The sequence below is a fragment of the Hirundo rustica genome, chromosome 3 (assembly GCF_015227805.2).
Source record: "Hirundo rustica isolate bHirRus1 chromosome 3, bHirRus1.pri.v3, whole genome shotgun sequence".
Taxonomy (NCBI): Eukaryota; Metazoa; Chordata; class Aves; order Passeriformes; family Hirundinidae; genus Hirundo; species Hirundo rustica.
Genome location: NC_053452.1, coordinates 67,032,024 through 67,049,400, shown reverse-complemented (window position 1 = coordinate 67,049,400; position 17,377 = coordinate 67,032,024). Strand labels below are relative to the sequence as shown.

The 17,377-nt window shown below is 39.9% G+C and overlaps 1 protein-coding gene across 3 annotated transcripts; it reads right to left on the bottom strand.

Annotated features, from left to right (window-relative positions):
* Nucleotides 1-4,837: 4,837 nt before the first annotated feature.
* Nucleotides 4,838-16,109, bottom strand: GPRC6A (G protein-coupled receptor class C group 6 member A). 3 transcript variants are annotated; one of them, XM_040059517.1, is made up of 6 exons: nucleotides 15,885-16,109; nucleotides 14,021-14,324; nucleotides 11,295-12,122; nucleotides 8,859-9,071; nucleotides 7,322-7,445; nucleotides 4,838-5,968 (listed from the first exon to the last, which is right to left on the bottom strand). In XM_040059517.1, exons 1-6 carry the CDS (start codon nucleotides 16,076-16,078, stop codon nucleotides 4,848-4,850), a joined length of 2,784 nt encoding a protein of 927 aa, XP_039915451.1. In that variant the 5' UTR covers nucleotides 16,079-16,109; the 3' UTR covers nucleotides 4,838-4,847. The 3 variants fall into 3 exon arrangements, with proteins under 3 accessions (XP_039915451.1, XP_039915453.1, XP_039915452.1); XM_040059519.1 differs by having other exon boundaries at nucleotides 11,811-12,122; XM_040059518.1 differs by lacking the exon at nucleotides 8,859-9,071.
* Nucleotides 16,110-17,377: the final 1,268 nt, after the last annotated feature.

The window sequence follows — 17,377 nt, the reverse complement described above, 5'->3', positions numbered from 1 at the left end:
TGGTAGTTCATCTTCATGTTAGGACGTGCCCCTAATGGAGCGAGTCCTGAGGACGGCCACAAAAACGACCAGAGAGGAGGAGCACCTCTCTCGGGAAGACATGCTGGGAGCTGGGGTTGTTCAGCCTGAAGAAAAGATTCCAGGGACACCTTATGTGTTGGGGCTTCAGGCACAAACGGGACTGGACGGGACTGGACGGGACTACTGCTAGGCATTCATCGAGCTTTTATTGCGGCATCAGTCTCATAACAGGGTTTTACACAATTGAAGGATGACAACAGGTCACGTCTGCCAGCAGCAGCCAGAGATCTCTTTGCTACAGGGCACTTTAAAAGTTTTCCAGCCAACAGCATATTGCTAAAGCTTACAGACAATTGTTCTAGCCAACCACTGAAAGCACACGTACACCTGCTTCAAACAATGCTTGCTTGTATGCTTTCTATTAACAATACACAATACTCCATTATTAAGCTTAAAACTTTCTACTATCTTGCTAAGTATATTTTTCTGTGGCCTTAAGATCTATCCTAGCCAAACCTAAGACTCAGACTATTGTTTTATGTCCTTGCTTGACGTACTATTGTATCTTCTACTTTCATGCTTTGCAGTTACAGCTAATTCTGAGTTCTTCGGCTGTTTCTGGGGCTTGCATCCACAGCCTTCTGAAAGCCTCCTTACCTTTAGTATTTCCCACAACCTTACAGCACCTTCCAGTGCCTAAAGGGGGCTCACAAGAAAGATGGAGAAGGGCTTTTTGCAATGGCACGTAGCAAATCCTATACCCCCATTACAAGGAGTAATGGCTCTAAACTGAATCAGGATGGGTTTAGATTAGGAAGAAACACTTTCCTGTGAGGTTGGTGAGACACTGGCACATGTTGCTCAGAGAAGTTGTAGATGCCCCATCCCTGGAGGGACTTTGAGCAACCTGGTCTAGTGGAAGGTGTTTCTGCCCATGGCAACTAGATGATCTTTAGGGTCCCTTACAACCCAAACCATTTTATGATTCTGTGAAGAGTATAAGTTCTGTGACACAAACCTGCCCACATCTATGTTTCTGTCATTTTATTGCTTTCAGAATGCTCAAATATATTAATTCTCATTGTAGGCTTTTCTATCTACTTCATCTGAAAAACTATTTGTTTTTGGTTTTGTTTTTGTTGGTTTTGTTTTTCTTTTTTTGTTTGTTTTTCCTTTCATGTCCTGGACAGAGTTTAATTAAAACAAAACAAAACAAACAATACAAACAAAAAACCTCACCAAAATCAAACAAAAAAAACAAACCCTGAAAAAAATATTCTGAGAAATCAACACAGAATAGACATTTACTAAGTAACAGCCTGTATCAGCATGATATTCATGACTGTGTAAGAACAGAACTGTGTCTGATGCATCAAGCAGTGGAAGATTTTACATGCATCAGCCAAAGCCAGAATGGCTGCACATGAACAGAGGAAGTCCCACTCCCCAGGGATGGATCTGTCTGGCAACAGCTTAAGTCCTGTGCTCAGTGTGACAGCACAAAAGAGGAGTTTTGAACTATTTGTAGCCAAAACCTCCAGCTATATTTTATTCAGGAGCAGAGCATATCACAAAAAGGAAGAGATGGACCTCTTTGCATGCACACACACTCCTTGAGCAGCTGTGCCCTCTTCCAGAAGAGATGAAGACACATCAACAGAAATGACCTAGAGGATGATACTTTACCTTTGCTCAAAGAGAGCAGTGTAGTGTCAAGCAGTGCTCCTTGTCCCTGAAGACACAGCTGGGAAGGGTAGGAAGAATCAGCACATCTGGGCTGGGCTCACTGTCGATCATTATGAGCAGCATCCCAGACACTGCTATTAGTTGCCCCTCCTGATGGTCACCCACACATTTACAGTCACTGGAGTTGCAATGGCCAACAGCAGAGCTGCTGGAAGGAAGCCTGGAGCTCACATAGTTTCCAGCACTCGCCTAATAACTGCTCTGAAGGTTGTGGGCAGCTGAAAGGCATCTACATAGCCAGGGCTACTGAAATCTTGAGGGAATTATGCTCTGGACAAGGGGATGTCAAAAATTTGGTGGCCTTTGTGGTCTTCATTCTCCCTGAAGATATTCTACATTGTATGATAGTGGCTTCAGAATGCATCATTTAACATTATTAACAAGGGATGACATAAGCCCAAAAAAGGTTAAATAATGTTTACATCCAGAGCAACCTCCTGCTGACCTTAACAAACAGCATTTTCCCATCTGATTTCTCTGTGAACAACACTGTACTTGGAGACATTTGTTCTTTCTATTGCTCTCAAAGATGGAGTATGTGCCTGTGGGATGTTAGTTTTTGAGATGTTGTTTCAGGATCTTTCCAAAGTAAGCAAGCACAGTGTGCTCTGGGCCAGGAAAAAAGTGCTGGTCCCTTTGGCCTCACATGGCCTGACCTACGGGCCATGGCCCTGGGAGCACCAGGATAAGACTTCGCTATGACTCTGAAAGTGACTCCTGTTCAGTGCTCTGGGGATGAAAATCTGTCTCAGGCTCGTTTAATGTCCGCATGACTGGCAAGAGGAATAGTTAGGTTGGTGAATACTCACTGCCCTGGGCAGGAGAATGTGCACAAATGCTCCTTTAACTCCTGTTTTAAGCTTTTTCGTATCCTCTGTGCAGGGTAGCACAATCCCTTTATGTTCTACCTACATTTGATCATTTGCTTCTTGCAGACAAGGCACTTAAAACCATGTAACACATCTTGGTATAATGTCTCTTTTTTGCTGCCAAGTCAAGCTCTCAAAGCTGTTAAATCCTCTCTGCTCCACCATGGACTGTGCTTTGCACAGAAGACCTGAGTAGCTGGACAATTAGATGGAGCATGTACAGCTTCTTTGAAATTCTGCCATATATGATGTCTTTCTTCAGAGATACCTCAGCAGAGACCTTCACACTGCTATCACCAGGCCCTGTTCATCAAGACCTTCTCCTCATTGTCCTGCAGGATGATTCCCCTACAGAGAGCTTTCAGTCTAAAGGATGTTTCTAAGCAGGCTGAGGTCCACAGTGGAAACACCTTACAGGTGCATGTATTGCTGTTGTTCAAGGCCAAACAGAAGCTCATGGGGAGAAGTAAGGAAATTAAGTAAATGAAGCAAACTCAGTTTTAAATATCAATATTGCTTTAATCATTCCCTTTCATAGAGCTTCAAGGCATGCTACACTCAACACTTTTGAAAACAATAAATACAGGTACAACATTCCAGCCAAATTAACTTTTCTCACCAGCAGATTGCTGACAGCTGTGCAATGTAAGCTTTGCGCCTCTCCTTTAGGGGAAGATTTCTTGCTGCATTGGCAGTCAAATTTCAGGCATTTTAACCTTATCATGCATAACCTCCTATGCAGAAAAGTATTTGCAACAACTGAAGTATAAACAGCATTCAACATATAAATATATACACATAGTCCTTCATTCCTACAATCAGCAACAGAGCATATGTATTTACACAAATCTGAATGTGAATTGCACTCTTGCCTTTCAAATGACTTTAAAATAACTTTATATATACACAGTATCAAGGATTTTAGTATTATTTTACAGTAACATGGCACAGAACTTAAAATAGCAAAGTCTCTATGTTCTGGGCTTTATGATTATGGAAAAATATTTTCCTATTCCTGTATTGACAGTGTAGCTCTGCTTTTTAAGCTCTTGTCTGAAAAAGTTCCGTGGTACCATTTCCCTGGCAGAAAAATTCCTCCTTCTCTGCATGTGCCCTTTGCCTCTCATAGAGAAGGCACAGCACAGCTGTGCTCATGGAGCTACAGAGAAGAGACTCATTCAGTGCAGATCATGCCAGGTCATCCTTGTGCTATTTCTGTGTATTGTAATGAAGCATTGTCATGTTCTTATTGAATATCACTTTTTTTTTTTTTTTTTTTAAATGTATATCAACCCCCTTAAATTTTCCGGGATGCACTCACAGTGATACTGGTCATTATAGTATTTATGCTAATGAGAGGAATCAATTAGTGGTTTTAAGTTATGACATTACACATTGACTTTACACTCTCAAACGAAAGGACACCTGGGACTCACTCTCCTCGTGCATCAGAGGAGGTGCACGAGGTGAATCACTGTGTTTCTTCTGAGTATGGGACAAAAAGGCAGATGAACATATGTATAACTACAGAGCCCCAGAAGAATTCTCTGATTTCTTTATAGATCTGTCTCTAGTTCATTACCATTCTAGTAAACACAAGGAACCTTAAATGTTATAGCACTCATCTGGAATAAGGTGTGCAATTTTGGGGAGGGAAAAAAAAAAAAGATTCACTGATACCAGATAAAAAGAGTTACTTTTGGAAGTTCAGAAGAATGGAAAACCTATCTTAAAAGTGGAGACTAAAGGACTGGACTTGTTTATCTTGGCAAACAAAGGCAGGGACAAGGTTCTCTTTGATCTGTAAAATAGGGCCATATGAGAAGAGCTCCTTAAACAACTGAGCATCAAAGAGGCAAAAGAAGTGGGGAAACTCATGTGGTCCCACTTACATGACTGAAAGAATAATTTTGTGATGCTTCTGCCTCACTTGAGGAAGGGAGGTTGCAGAATAGGTTCCCACAGGTCTGTGTGGGCTGGATGGGGAAGGGAGCTGCTGAAGAGGACTGCACATCAGGGAGTTTTCAGGAGCAAGGGATGGGCTCTGAGTCAGGAAAGCCTTTCACATCTGGTAATGGATAACTGCCTAAGTACAGGGAAAGGTGTTTCACGTGGCCTGCCCTCCTTGGGGATACCAAAAGAAAAGAGATTTGAAAGAGAAATGTCTCCCTAAAATGGCTTTTTAGCTTCTGGTACATTAACACTGGCCAGTCATATGCTGGAGACTCTTTTCCTGATCATAGTCCTTGCAGCACTTTTAGGAAGAACTTTGCCTTTTATTAGTGGCTGCCGAGGCACTTGGAAATGGCAGTTCCCATTCACAGAGTCATTCTCAGTTTTACATGAGTCTGTGATAGTAGCTTGGAGGCTGGAAGATTTTGAATCCAAAGAAACCTGGCTAACAGCAACGCTGCCTGCACTCTTGGAGGAATAAGTGTAAACCATTTTGAGAAAGGCAGATTTTGTGTTTGTTTCTTGCTTGTAAATGATGATATAACATTTTGGAAGAAAAGTGCAGCAGAGGATTCCGTAATTAGATATTAAAACAACGATAATTTCCACTGCTGGCAAGTATTTGCCAAATGTAGTTGCGTAGACAGGGATAAATACGATCCATGCTATAAAGTAAATTAGCATGCCAAAAGTGATGAATTTAGCTTCATTGTAATTTTCTGGCAACTTCCTACCTTTAAAGGCAAATATGAAGCAAATAAATGCTAGGGCAGCGATGTAGCCCAACATAATCCCAAAAGCTACAATAGACCCCTCATTGCATTCCAGAATTATTGCTCTTGGGATTGAGAAATTTTGATTTACAAAAGGTGTCCTAAATATTAGCCAGAAGGTGCAAATGATAACTTGAATTCCGGTGCAGGTGACCACAGTGGGAATAGGTTTATACATGCATTTCAGGAAATTTTGAAGCTTGGGATCAAAGCTGAAAGCTAGTAAAATTTTTAGTGACTTTATTAAAATACATGAAACGCAGAGTGTAAAACTTATGCCAAAGAGTGCTTGCCTAGTTTTACATTTGAATTCTGTGGGCACATCTATGAAGAAGAGAGTGCTTAAAAAAATTAAGAAGTGGCTGAAGAGGATAATATAGCAGACAGTCAGACCGCCGGACGCCTTTACGACTGGGGTGTTCAAGTTTTTGGTAAATATTACACAAATGGACAAAACCAACACAACCCCAAAAGCGGAGAGGAAGAGGAGGAAGATGGCAAACCAGTCAGTCCAGGCAAGGAAATAGATTGTCTTTCTATAGCACGTGGTGCTGTTGATGGGAGCCCAGTAGGTTTTGTTGTTACATCGGTGGCAGTAATCCATATCTGGAAGCAGAAGAAAAGGAAGATCTCTTAGAACCCCAAAGTTAATGAACTGCAAAGCGGATTGTAGGGACTTGAGATACAGGAGCAAAGTGGGAAAGGATGCTGAAGGGAAAACTGCTCCGACTGCTCCTGACTCCGGCCGTCGCTGTCCAGGCGGAGGAGCTGCAGGGCTGCGGTGGCTGCGGTGGCAGTGGCACAACGAGCTAAGGACAAATGCCTGGAGCTCCCTGCCAGCCGCGAGCAAGCCTTGACTGCAGCAGGGGCAAGCAGGGAAAACCACCAGGGTTCTAAAAATGTCTTGCTCATCATGGACCAGTGAAATGTGGTCTGGCCAAAGCTCTGGACAGGCAAATTTAACTGAAACCTGAAAAATAACTCTAGAGTAATCAATTCTCTTGCAAAATTTTGAACTATTTTTCTTTCATTTGTCTATTTTAACAAGAAAACATCCTAATATTCTCTTTACTGATAATTTTTAAAATACAACAGCAAGAACAAACATTGCTTTAGATTATTATTTGAAAGGTACTTTTGCTTTGCAATTCCTATTCTCTGATATGGAGAAATTTTGCAATTAATTGAATAAGAAGATTAAATTTACTTTTCTTCTGCTCTCAGGGTATTAAAAGTACATGCTGCCTTAATTTTCTTAATTCCATCTCTTTTCTCCATATTTAATTTTCCCCTTTAAAAGATTTTGCGTAAACCAGTGGTAAATCAGATTTGATACTAGAGGATATAGCTGTACAGTTGTATCAAATTACACAGCGCCCTGTGGTAAGACACAAAATGTGCTGCTAAGCAAAATACATGACCCTTGAACTTGACAGATTCATATGCTTGTAGAATGGTTTGGGATGAAAGGGACTTTCAAAGACCATCTAGTTCCAATTCCTGCACCAGGGGCAGGGACACCTTTCCCTACACCAGGTTGCTCAGAGCTCCTTCCAGCCTGGCCTTGAACACTTCTAAGAATGGGGCAAGCACAACAACTTCTCTGGACAACCCATTCCAGTGCCTCACCATCCTCAAAGTCAATAAATGGCTCCTTTCTGGACTGAATGTACTACAGAAAGACAGGGAGGAAAGGCTCTATTTAATCAGAGTAAATTTCACTCATAAATCAGCCAGAATTTCCATCCTAGCAAAGGTTAATGCTGGTCAGCTGAACAATCTAATTACTTTAAACTTGGCCTTTTAAGAAGCATTTATACCAAGTATTACAGGAAACATCACAAAGAAATATTTAAATCTGATTCCAAAATTTAACCCAAGGTTCTCAAGGCACATTATAGTCAAGCAAAACAATTGCATTGATGCATGCAAACCTTTACTTGGATACAATTTTTTTACCTGTTTGGTTGCTGTAATGGTTTTCTGGGCAGTAAATACACTCATAGCAGCATGTGTGTGGACTTTCTGTAACCTTTTTCACCTGGCCTGGCTTGCAGTGCTGGGAGCATGTTGACTGAACCTTCTGCAGTGTGCAGAGAGAGAGAGAGAGAAAAAAAAAAAAAAAAAAGACCATCAACTCAGATACATCTAATTACAAGGGAACTTTAATATAAACCTCCAGGATTTTTGCAATTTGTAATTTTTTTTTGTATCATTCATATTTTAAGGAAATCTGAAAATGATGTTGAAAAAGAGACATTGGAGGATCCATATTTCTTGTATTTTCTCCACACAGTCAATGAGTAATAGAATGGGGCATTATTTAACTGAAAATTTTATTTTTGGGCCCTGAATGCTAATCCATGGATTTGTGTGTACCTCTAGATCAAGGTCTTTTATTCAGCTTTGAACCTGTATTTAGACTACCGAGGATCATCTTCAAAGAATGCACAGAAGCATGTGATGGGGAATTTGAGTGAACTGCTTCACTCAAAGCAGAGATCCTGATACCCTGCTCAGCCACTCAGAGCCCAGGAGGGACACCTTGGCCTGAAGGAGGCACTTTGTAAGGTGCTTTGTACTGCAGCTCTGACACCCCTGACCCTTGCCAGCTTATCCCTGAATCATGAAGCTCCACTCCTGGATGTGTCATCAGGGCCTTCTCTTGAGGTCTCATTTCAGGTCCTCCTTCCAAAGACAGTTTTTTTGTCAGATGATGTGTCCTGAAGCACACTGCAATCTCCTCTCTTCCAAGATGGTGTTTACAAGGAGGTGGGGACATTTCCTTACACCACAAAGAAGGACAAGGTTTGAGGTTTCCTTCTGTCCTCAGCTAAGTTCACATGTGGAGACCAGAATTCAGCCTCTCCCTGTGCCATTAGTGGGGAATGCCTTGCAGCTCAGACCTCCACCCATGCACAGAGGACAGATTGTCCAGCTGGAACCAGCCAGGGCCACCCACTAGTCCTGTCTACACCAGTGCTGGGGCTCCAGGTGGCACCACCTACTCATGTTGCTGACCCCAAGCTCTAACAGAGGCAAATAAACTTTTTTTTTTTTTTTTTAAAAACAAGGAAGTCAACACTCCTGAATCTTCATGTGTTAAAAAAAAAAAAAAAAAAAAAAAAAAAAAAAAAAAAAAAAAAAAAAAAAGGTGGTACATAAGTGAGGGCTTTTTTATACACTATATTTTTTTTATTTTAAAATCCCTTTGTAAGATTCTGGAATAGCATCCTTAGGACAGACAAAAACTGCTAGGGGCATTCTGGAGAAATAAGTAAATTTTGTATCATTGAGCCTGCACACAGACTAACATGCATCTCAGGATCCATGAAAGAGGTTGAATAAACTCAGAAAGGATTCTTTGTTCTAAGAGGAGAACACTAAACCACACAAGAGATTTCTAGCTGACACATGCTTCAGTTGCAAGTGGTGCAGGGAGAAAAAAATTATCTGAAACAAATTCCACACATTAAGCCAACTAATTAAAAGTTACCTTTAAAGCCAGAAAATCTTTTTTTTTCTCTTCATCCTCAAAGATAAAGCCACCTTTCTCTGCGTCGTATTCTGCCATAGTGGTGATTTCCATGTGGCCGTCAATTTCTTTCCAAAGAAGGACATCATAACTGGTGCTCATATCTCCATTGGAGTCAAACTTGACTTCTTTATTATCATCAATGACCGTAACTTTTTTAAGTTCTTCAAGGAGCTGCACATAAGCGTAAGGAATGAAAACATACACCAGTATCACGTGTGATACACATGATACACATACCCAGTGTGACAAACTGAGTTGTTTAACATACATATGATAATATCAAGTTAATATCATAGGGGTTTTTTTCCAGCCTTGAAAATTTTGGTGTGTGTACAGAGAGAAAATATTTTTGCATGCAAAATCTAAGAATCTTTTGGCACACCCCTTCTTGTGAAGAGCAGTGGTGGGCAGTGCTCCTGTTGTTACTTTACTGTCAGCAGTCAATCTGGGCAACATTTGCTTCCAGAGTAAATTCCCCTAGCATGTCTGGAAGTATATAGCACTGTTCCCAGCTGTGACTGAGTGAAATTGTGTATGGCAAGGCGAGACTCAGAGCAGTTAATGAACAATATATGCCAATTTGCTCAGATCAGGAGATCAATGGCACAATGGCAATAAACAGCAAGGCTGTATTTGATAGGTCACAGGAAATACCAGACCAAGGATGCATTGTTAAGGCAACTGTCCACCTTCATATTGTAATCCATTCTGCTCAAAAGGGGAAAATTTCTGCCTCCCTCATCACAGACAGATCAAACAAGGTCTGTGTGAATCTGGAAAAAGACAGGTTAAGGCACATTATATAGCCCCACTCCCAGTTCATAGGGAGATCATAGAAGTACTCCCATTAGCTGTCGTGGTTCTTAATTGAAACAAAAGCTTTATTATTTTGCAGGCCTAGTGATTTTTGGCAACAGTAATTGACTGACAAGAAAAAAATCAGTGTTTGGTGAAAGGCTGAGTTCAACTGCATTTGACAAGCATGCTCTTACATGGGTCCATTTGTGATATTCATAGCATTTAACAAATGTGCTGACAGGTATATTACCTTAATAGGCTTTGTCAAATACGTGTAACACATCTGATGTATATAATATGCCATATATTCATGTATAATGTAATTTTTTGAACACTTATATAATTTATGAAGGACTGGTGTGTTTCTAACCAATTCTATTGGTGCATTTTATCTGGATGATGCTTAGTTGTGTGGAACTGAATAGGATTTTTTAAATTATTATTGTATATCCTCAGACTAGTCACGTAATTCTTCTCCACTTTTTCAATTTGTCTAACAGTATGAGAACACTAGAGCTTTTTGAATACATCTTGAGATTCAGACAGAAGGGGCTAATCTTTAGCAACATTTTGGTGCAACTGGTTATTATTTTTGCAAAACAACAATCACTATTGTTTCCCTGTATCTGGATTGTATGATATGGATTATTTGGATCCCAAGATTTTTCTGTACATATATATCTCCCTCCCTAGAGGGTTGAATTTTCATGTAGAAGAAACACGTTATGAAAACATCATGGGGGAAATAATTATCTCTTTCAGTTCTCTTCATGAGTGCTTAACAACTTAAAAGAAGTTTTAATTTGCAAGGTTTGGAATTTAGTTCAGTTATGATGTAAATGTAGCTCCCTAAATCTGCATTCCTACAAAGCAGCCCTGAATTTGTACCATTAGAGCTTACTAACTCCCATAAGAGTCTGATTGTTATGGGGTTGTTGGTTGGTTGGTGGGTTGGTTGGTTGGTATTATTTTCAAATCCCATATCTCGGTTTGACCTGCCCTGACCTAGGATAAGAGGTCAGAGCAAATCAGAGTGGCAAATCAGAGTGCTTCAGAGGTTGTTTGACTTTTAAATGAACATTTGTTTAATCCTCTGAGTAAAAGTGTGTAAAAGTGAATAGTCCTGAGCAGGTTCTTGGGTAAAAGGTCAGGTCAGGTTTACTTGTCTGATTTTTCCTCTTTTCCCACCCAGTAGTGTGATAGCAAGTACCTCACTCATCTTAAAGATTATGTCTTTATATATTAATCAAGATCAGACAGAGGTACAATGCATTGCATTTTCAGTTTCAAGTAGAGACTCATTGTAGAGGAAAGTACTTGAATTAAGACAAAACTGATACAATGGTGAGAGAAAGAGAGAGAGGAAAACTGAAACTCTCCAGCAATTGCTCCTATCTTGCAATATCCCCATGTCTCAAGAGCACTCACAGTGTGTATCACAGTGGTTTGCAGCAATGGGAACAACCACTAGTAGTTGAATAGCTGATAAAAAGTCTTTTAGTAAAAGGACCAAGCTTTTATCTCCAGGAATATGGGAGCAAAAATGTGATGAAAGTTAGGCAGACAGAATGAGAACTGAAAGAATTGGCACCATACCTCCCAGGGAGTGAAGGCAGATGGATCCTTGCAGTCTCTGTCTTTGCATTGCCTTTTAATGGCATGAGCTATAGCATAGACTGCAAGTATAGTTCTATGGATAAATCCTGGTTCAACGTTAGCATTCAAAAAATCATCTCTCCAGAACTGAGGTTTACTCCCATCATTTTCCAACAGATCATCCTGGGACTGGCTTGCAATGCACGTTTGAAAATCATGATACTCCAGGTGTGCACAGACTGACGAAAGCATAATATATTCACGTAAAAACTTGTTGTTCTCAGTGGGCTTTTCATGAAGGTTTCTCAAAAACTCTTGGAATGAGGAGATGTCTCCGCTTTTAAAACCAAATCCCACAACCGTTCCCAACTGTCTGATATTGGGAATTGTACTGATCTTGACTGCAGCTGACCAGTTATCACTTGCAATCCAGATTTTATTAACATTCCTCTCAATTGCCTTCTTGAATAGTTTGAGCACGTGGAATTGTCTCATAAAGACAACAATAACATTTACTCTTGTTTCCTTGACAATCTTCTCAATTGCTCGATCCACTTTGGTGTGAAAAGTGCTGTCAGAGAGATAGGCTGGCAGCATCTCTTTAAAAGCTATGCAAACATTGTTCACCATGGCCTGGACCCCAAAGCTCTCCAGAGCGAACCGCCCATTGTCATCATCAGTGGCTATGACTCCAATCCAGTTCCACCCAGATTCATAGATCAAGTGAGTCATTGCTCTTGTCTGGTGAAAGTCACTGGGGATAGTCCTGAAGAAAGAAGGAAACCTGATTTTGTCACTGAGGATTTCAGCTGATGATGCAGGACTGACCTAGGAAGAGTGAATAATTCAGTTATGGATGTGGTCTCCCCCAAAGGATGCCAAGTGATCCAAAGCTGCCATGACTGCTCCTTCTTCCCACCTGACCTGGGCTCCCTCCTCCTGAGAGTGAGCACCAACAACTTGCAGCCAAAGGAGGCATGTTCTCTCTCCCTGCTCTTAGGATGCAGACTTGTGCCCAGTACCAATCACGCTTTTTTTTTTTCACTCTCTTCTACATAATTTAATGAAGGCTGAGAACAAGATCTTTCAAAATAGATATGACATTACTGATGGTATAAAGATTTTGGCTTACTCTGTTCAGATACTGTTAACATGCTCTTCAAAAAATATTTAAAATTTGGCTATTCTTTCAGTTCCTGTTCACGTTTCTAGTACTCTTCTATTTTGTATTAGTATGCATTAGTATGCATTAGTGCGTTAGTATGGTTCACACACACACACACACACACACACACACACACACACACACACACATATATATATATATTTCTTGCCATTATTTAATTATTATATTTTAAAAGGGTCATTAAATCTGTTGGGAGAACCCCACAGACAAAATAAACAGTAACCAATAATACAAAATGCTATAATTGTTTCATACAAAAGATCTATTATCTTTTTCTTGAGATTGTAGCTAGAAAAACATAAAAAGAACATTGCTATTTAAATCTCTCCAGCTTTAATCCTTTCTTATTTTTTTGTTGGAACTTTTTTTCCCTTATATTGCTTGACATTTCGTAAAAAATAAATTTAAGCTATCCAAAATTAGAATCACCTGTCTGGAGGGGATACCAGTATAGATAAAATCTTACTGTGTCAGAACACTGAAGATGCTATTGATAAGAAAAATCTGTTGGGTCCCTTTTTCCATCTATGCCCTACTGCACATTTTTTTAGTCACTTGCCTTTTGATTATGTTCAAGTGTGGCATTTTAGTTTTCATCCTTACTACAGTTCCTGTGGTGGCGTTGGAGGTCAGAATTACTTCCTACCATTGCAGAGGAGAAGATTCAGTTAGAAGTTATCTTTAGTTCAGATTTTATGTTTTTTCCACTCATTTGGTTAATTTATATCTATTGCCAAAACCAAAGTGCAAGACAGGATGGTGTAGAAGTGGATCTGCTTCTTCCTTTTTAGTCCTAGCCTTGGCCCCAGTCCTTTTACAATGGTGACAGTAGGAAGGTAAACGTGGGCCTAAGCACAAATGTGGGACTGTACTAGTCCTAGAGAGGTCAGCAGTGGAAAATGATATTTGGGAAGGACAAGTGTGGATCCAAACTGTTGTATTCTTTCACTTCTACAACAGTTTGAAGAGTAAATCTTTGTTTTAGGACAATCTTCCTCACTTCCTGATCCATAGTTTTAACTGACTGCAACATTTAATTCATTTAATTTCTCTTGGGCTGGAGAGAAGTCCTGAATTTCTGGCCAGATTTGATCTGGTCTCTCTCTCTCTCTCTCTCTCTCTCTCTTTTTTTTTTAGCTTGAGATTGAGTATTGTCATATTCACCACCAGGCAAAGTGGAAATGGCAGCTGTAAATTTGCTGCCCGAACAAAGTCCTTGAGTGTCATCCAAGGTGCATTGGAGTAACCAGGACTGACTAAAGGCACTGCCAGGCTGACAAGAGCCCAGCAGGACCCTGAAAAAAAAACTTGGATAAATGTACCTTGGGTATATAAAATATCCCTTACTGCCTTTGTTTGGGCAAATGAATCAAGGCCTCCCCTTGGAGCTGAAGCCCACCCGTCCTGATGTCCTTAGGACAAATCAAATCCTGCCCTGCAGTAAATATGTGGCTTTTGCAATTCCTGTGATCAGAGCCTTTATTCTTAGCGTGGTAAATCTGAACCTCTGTCCAAAATAAAATAATTGCCTCAAACCTACCTGTGGGATTAATTGCAAAGCCAACAGCCTTGACACCGCCATCGACACTTCCGAGTAGCTGGCTCCAGTGACTGCCTTGACTCTCGGGATGTAGTCTGAGTAGTTACACTTGAACTGCACGGCATCCTCAGAAGAATTGAATTTAGACAAAAATCTCAGAGCAGATGCCATGGCTTTTGTAACTTCTGCGCACGTGTCGTAGATTTCATAGCCCAGAGTAACTCCAGACAACAGCGTTGAGTTGTTGACGGTTTCAATTGCGTGTATCATTGCAAGTGTCTGAAGAAAAACTTGAATTTCAAAGCTGTCAGAGAAACATAGATGGTATTTTTTAGAAAACTTTGTTGGAAGCAAAGTTTGTTTGGAACATATTCCTTAGAATTTTACAGCTGCTGAGAAGACTGGTGGGTAGTAAGTTTTGTATGATTTGCTTGGGTTTAGTGTACAAAGGATTAAAAACCACACATTTTTTTTCTCATTTGATGGGAGACTAAGTAAAATAAATACAAAACTTAAAATATACTTGAATAAAAGTATTTTTCTGGAAAAGAAAAATGTACTAAAAGTTCCATTTTCATGATACGTGAAAATTTCCATGTGATGTCTTCAGGAAGCATCTGTCAGAGTCAGTGAAGATATTCCAGTTTACTACACCTGCCCAGTAAGTTTTTTTAAAATGTATTTATTTTCAGCAAAAGCATGAAGGAAAGAAAAGGAAGTACTAAATATTTCAGAACAGAAGAAAATATTTCAGAGGTCAGGGTCTCTAGTGGTTGCATTGGTGTTTTTAAAATACTCTTCAGTATGGTAAAGTTAGTCCAGATATTTCCCCTCATCTCCAGTGGATGTTATAACAGGTGATTATTCAGAACACAAAATGTCTACAACACAACCAACCCTCCTCGCAGGCCAGCTTCTCTAAAGATTACAAATCTTGTGATCTAAATTACATTTCAGATGGACTTGAGATCATTTATGTCTCCGTAGAAAAATAATGGAAGACAGACAAAATTATCAACTTAATCAACATTTTGACATAAATCCAGATGGATACCTGCATGCCTAGCTGATTATTAGATTCAGATGTGGAATTAAGTTGTAAAAGTCAAATAAAATTCGTGGATTTTCACCTGTATTTCAATTTTTAAAAATGTATGTTTGGAGTTTCTGGTCTTAAGGAAACTTATTATAAAGTTCTTCACCAGGTTTCCTTTTTATGCATTCCAGAAAAATGGATGTTTCAAGCACAGCAGGATTTGGAGCCAACCTAATAAATATTCTGATGCACAGAATGCATGCATGACAAGGTGTTAATATGTAGGCTATCCTATAACATAAAGCCACAATTATATGTAATAATAATGGTAATTTAAAAAAATAACTACAGTGTCACCATCAAGGTACTATCATAGATTGTAACTGAGCTACCTGAGAGATGGGAAGCAGACTTTACTATGGGCTTGGGAAAAATGGAATAGTCTGCCTGTGTTCAGATCATGTAGGTTTGGCTTCATAGCAAATAATGAATAGATGCCCAGCTGAGTCCTTCAGACCTAAAGCAAATTAGCATTTCCATGGAAATCAGATGATAACACAAACATCCAAGGCTATTTGATTATCTGTGAAGATTGAAATAGCATCAAATGCTCATTCCCTTCCTCAGTAAGCTGCAGTATTTTTTATTGTAACTTGGCTATATTTTGTCATCCTGTATTAATTTACGTGAAATTTATGTGATGCCCGAGGAATTTGTAAAGAGTAAGCAAAGCAAAAGAACCAGAGTTTGTTGACCTTAATATGAGAGTTACATGCCCAGTGTCAGTGGTCTCTCTTCACTGTACGTGTAATTTCCAGTATTACTCACCCAGCACAATTCTGAATTACTGGCTTGATGGGCTCTTCTTCTGGATGCAGCATTTCGCTGTGAACTGCAAACAGGCCTCCAATAATGATGTCCCCCGGAGCACTGGCACCCACAAAGTCGTCAGCATTCTGGCAGGAGAAAGCGATGTCTGTGCCGACCACAAAGCAGGGGATCAAAAAGATAACAAATGCCATGTGTCTGTTTTGCTCACTCACTCCCAGCTCTGAGTCAATCAAGCTGCAGCGCCAACAAGGGCTCCTGTGTCATCTGTAAAGAGCAGCAAAGGACAAAGGCTGCACACAGAGGTTGGTCACACCTCATAAGGTGCTTGTATTTGCCTCATTGGACAAGGCTATTGTACTGAAGGTACTAAAGCAGTGCTGTCACATAAAATATAAGGGTACAAGGGTGTGAGAGTGGAGAGGAAGGGAGAAACATAAGTGAGTTTAAAAGGAAATGCTGGACATTAAATCTCCTATGTTGTGTTCAAAGTTTCTGATAGCTTATCTGAAACACATGGCAAATATTTTGGTATAAATTTGGGGTTGGCTTGAATTTCTTCCAACAGAGTGAAGTGTGCAAAGAAGTAATCATGTCATATGGTAACGGTGAAACTGCTGTGACAATATTTTAAGAGTCTGATCCAAAGAATGCTAAAATATAGAAGACCCCCCTGTCACAGTGTGCTTTATATCAGATTCTGGTTCAAAAATCCTAACCCCAAACTACCAAAAGACTGCTTTTCTCTCAAACTCTTATATGTTTTTAAATCCTTGTGTAAAAACTATTTGGATAAGTGAATATTCATAGTTCTGAGGCATATGTTCCAGGGACTTCAGTGAGCTTTGGATCAGGTTCTATATTTACAAACCGGGCCAAGTCTGCTGCTGCTTAATGTGATAAACACAGAACAGTGGAAAACAATAACATTAGTACTAAATTTTGCTTTCTTCCCCATCTGACTGAGGACACCAGGGCATGAACAGCAGCTCCTGTGCTGTGGGACGAATGGGAAGTGGCTGTTCTCACCGCCACTGTTCCTCTCAGATTCACAGGAATCAGATGCTGTGCCAGAAGGGAATTCAGGGAAAAGAGGAGCAGGTGCTGGACTCTCAGCTTTCATAAACCCCAACCTTAAACAACAAAGTGAACCTCCTTAGGACAGAATCATGACTTATGCTAATAAACAATACCAATTTGTGTGAGGGACACAGATCTGACAAAAATCCCTCTCTGTTTCTGACATTGGTTTATTTCCTGTTTTCTTCTAATGACTTCTTCAGATTTTGTTTCTTTTGGCAATATACCAAAACACTCCCAAAAGAATGGGTTCAGTCATAGCATTTATTGTCTGTGATTGTATAAAATCTAGGTTTACATAGAAAATTTCAACCAAGGTTTATTTAGTGGCAAAGAAAATTAGAAATGGGATGTCTGCTCTGCATTCTTTCTGATAAGCATAATGCATACTATATAAATTATTCAAATTCCTA

Bases quoted from the DNA above. Each gene is read 5' to 3' on its own strand.
- GPRC6A (XM_040059517.1), bottom strand. From the start codon at position 16,078: ATGGCATTTGTTATCTTTTTGATCCCCTGCTTTGTGGTCGGCACAGAC. The intron at 7,446-8,858 runs GTAACTTTTAAT...TGCACACTGCAG, and splicing joins AAGATTTTCTGGCTTTAAAG to AAGGTTCAGTCAACATGCTC. The intron at 5,969-7,321 runs GTAAAAAAATTG...TTCTGCTTCCAG, and splicing joins CCATTACAGCAACCAAACAG to ATATGGATTACTGCCACCGA.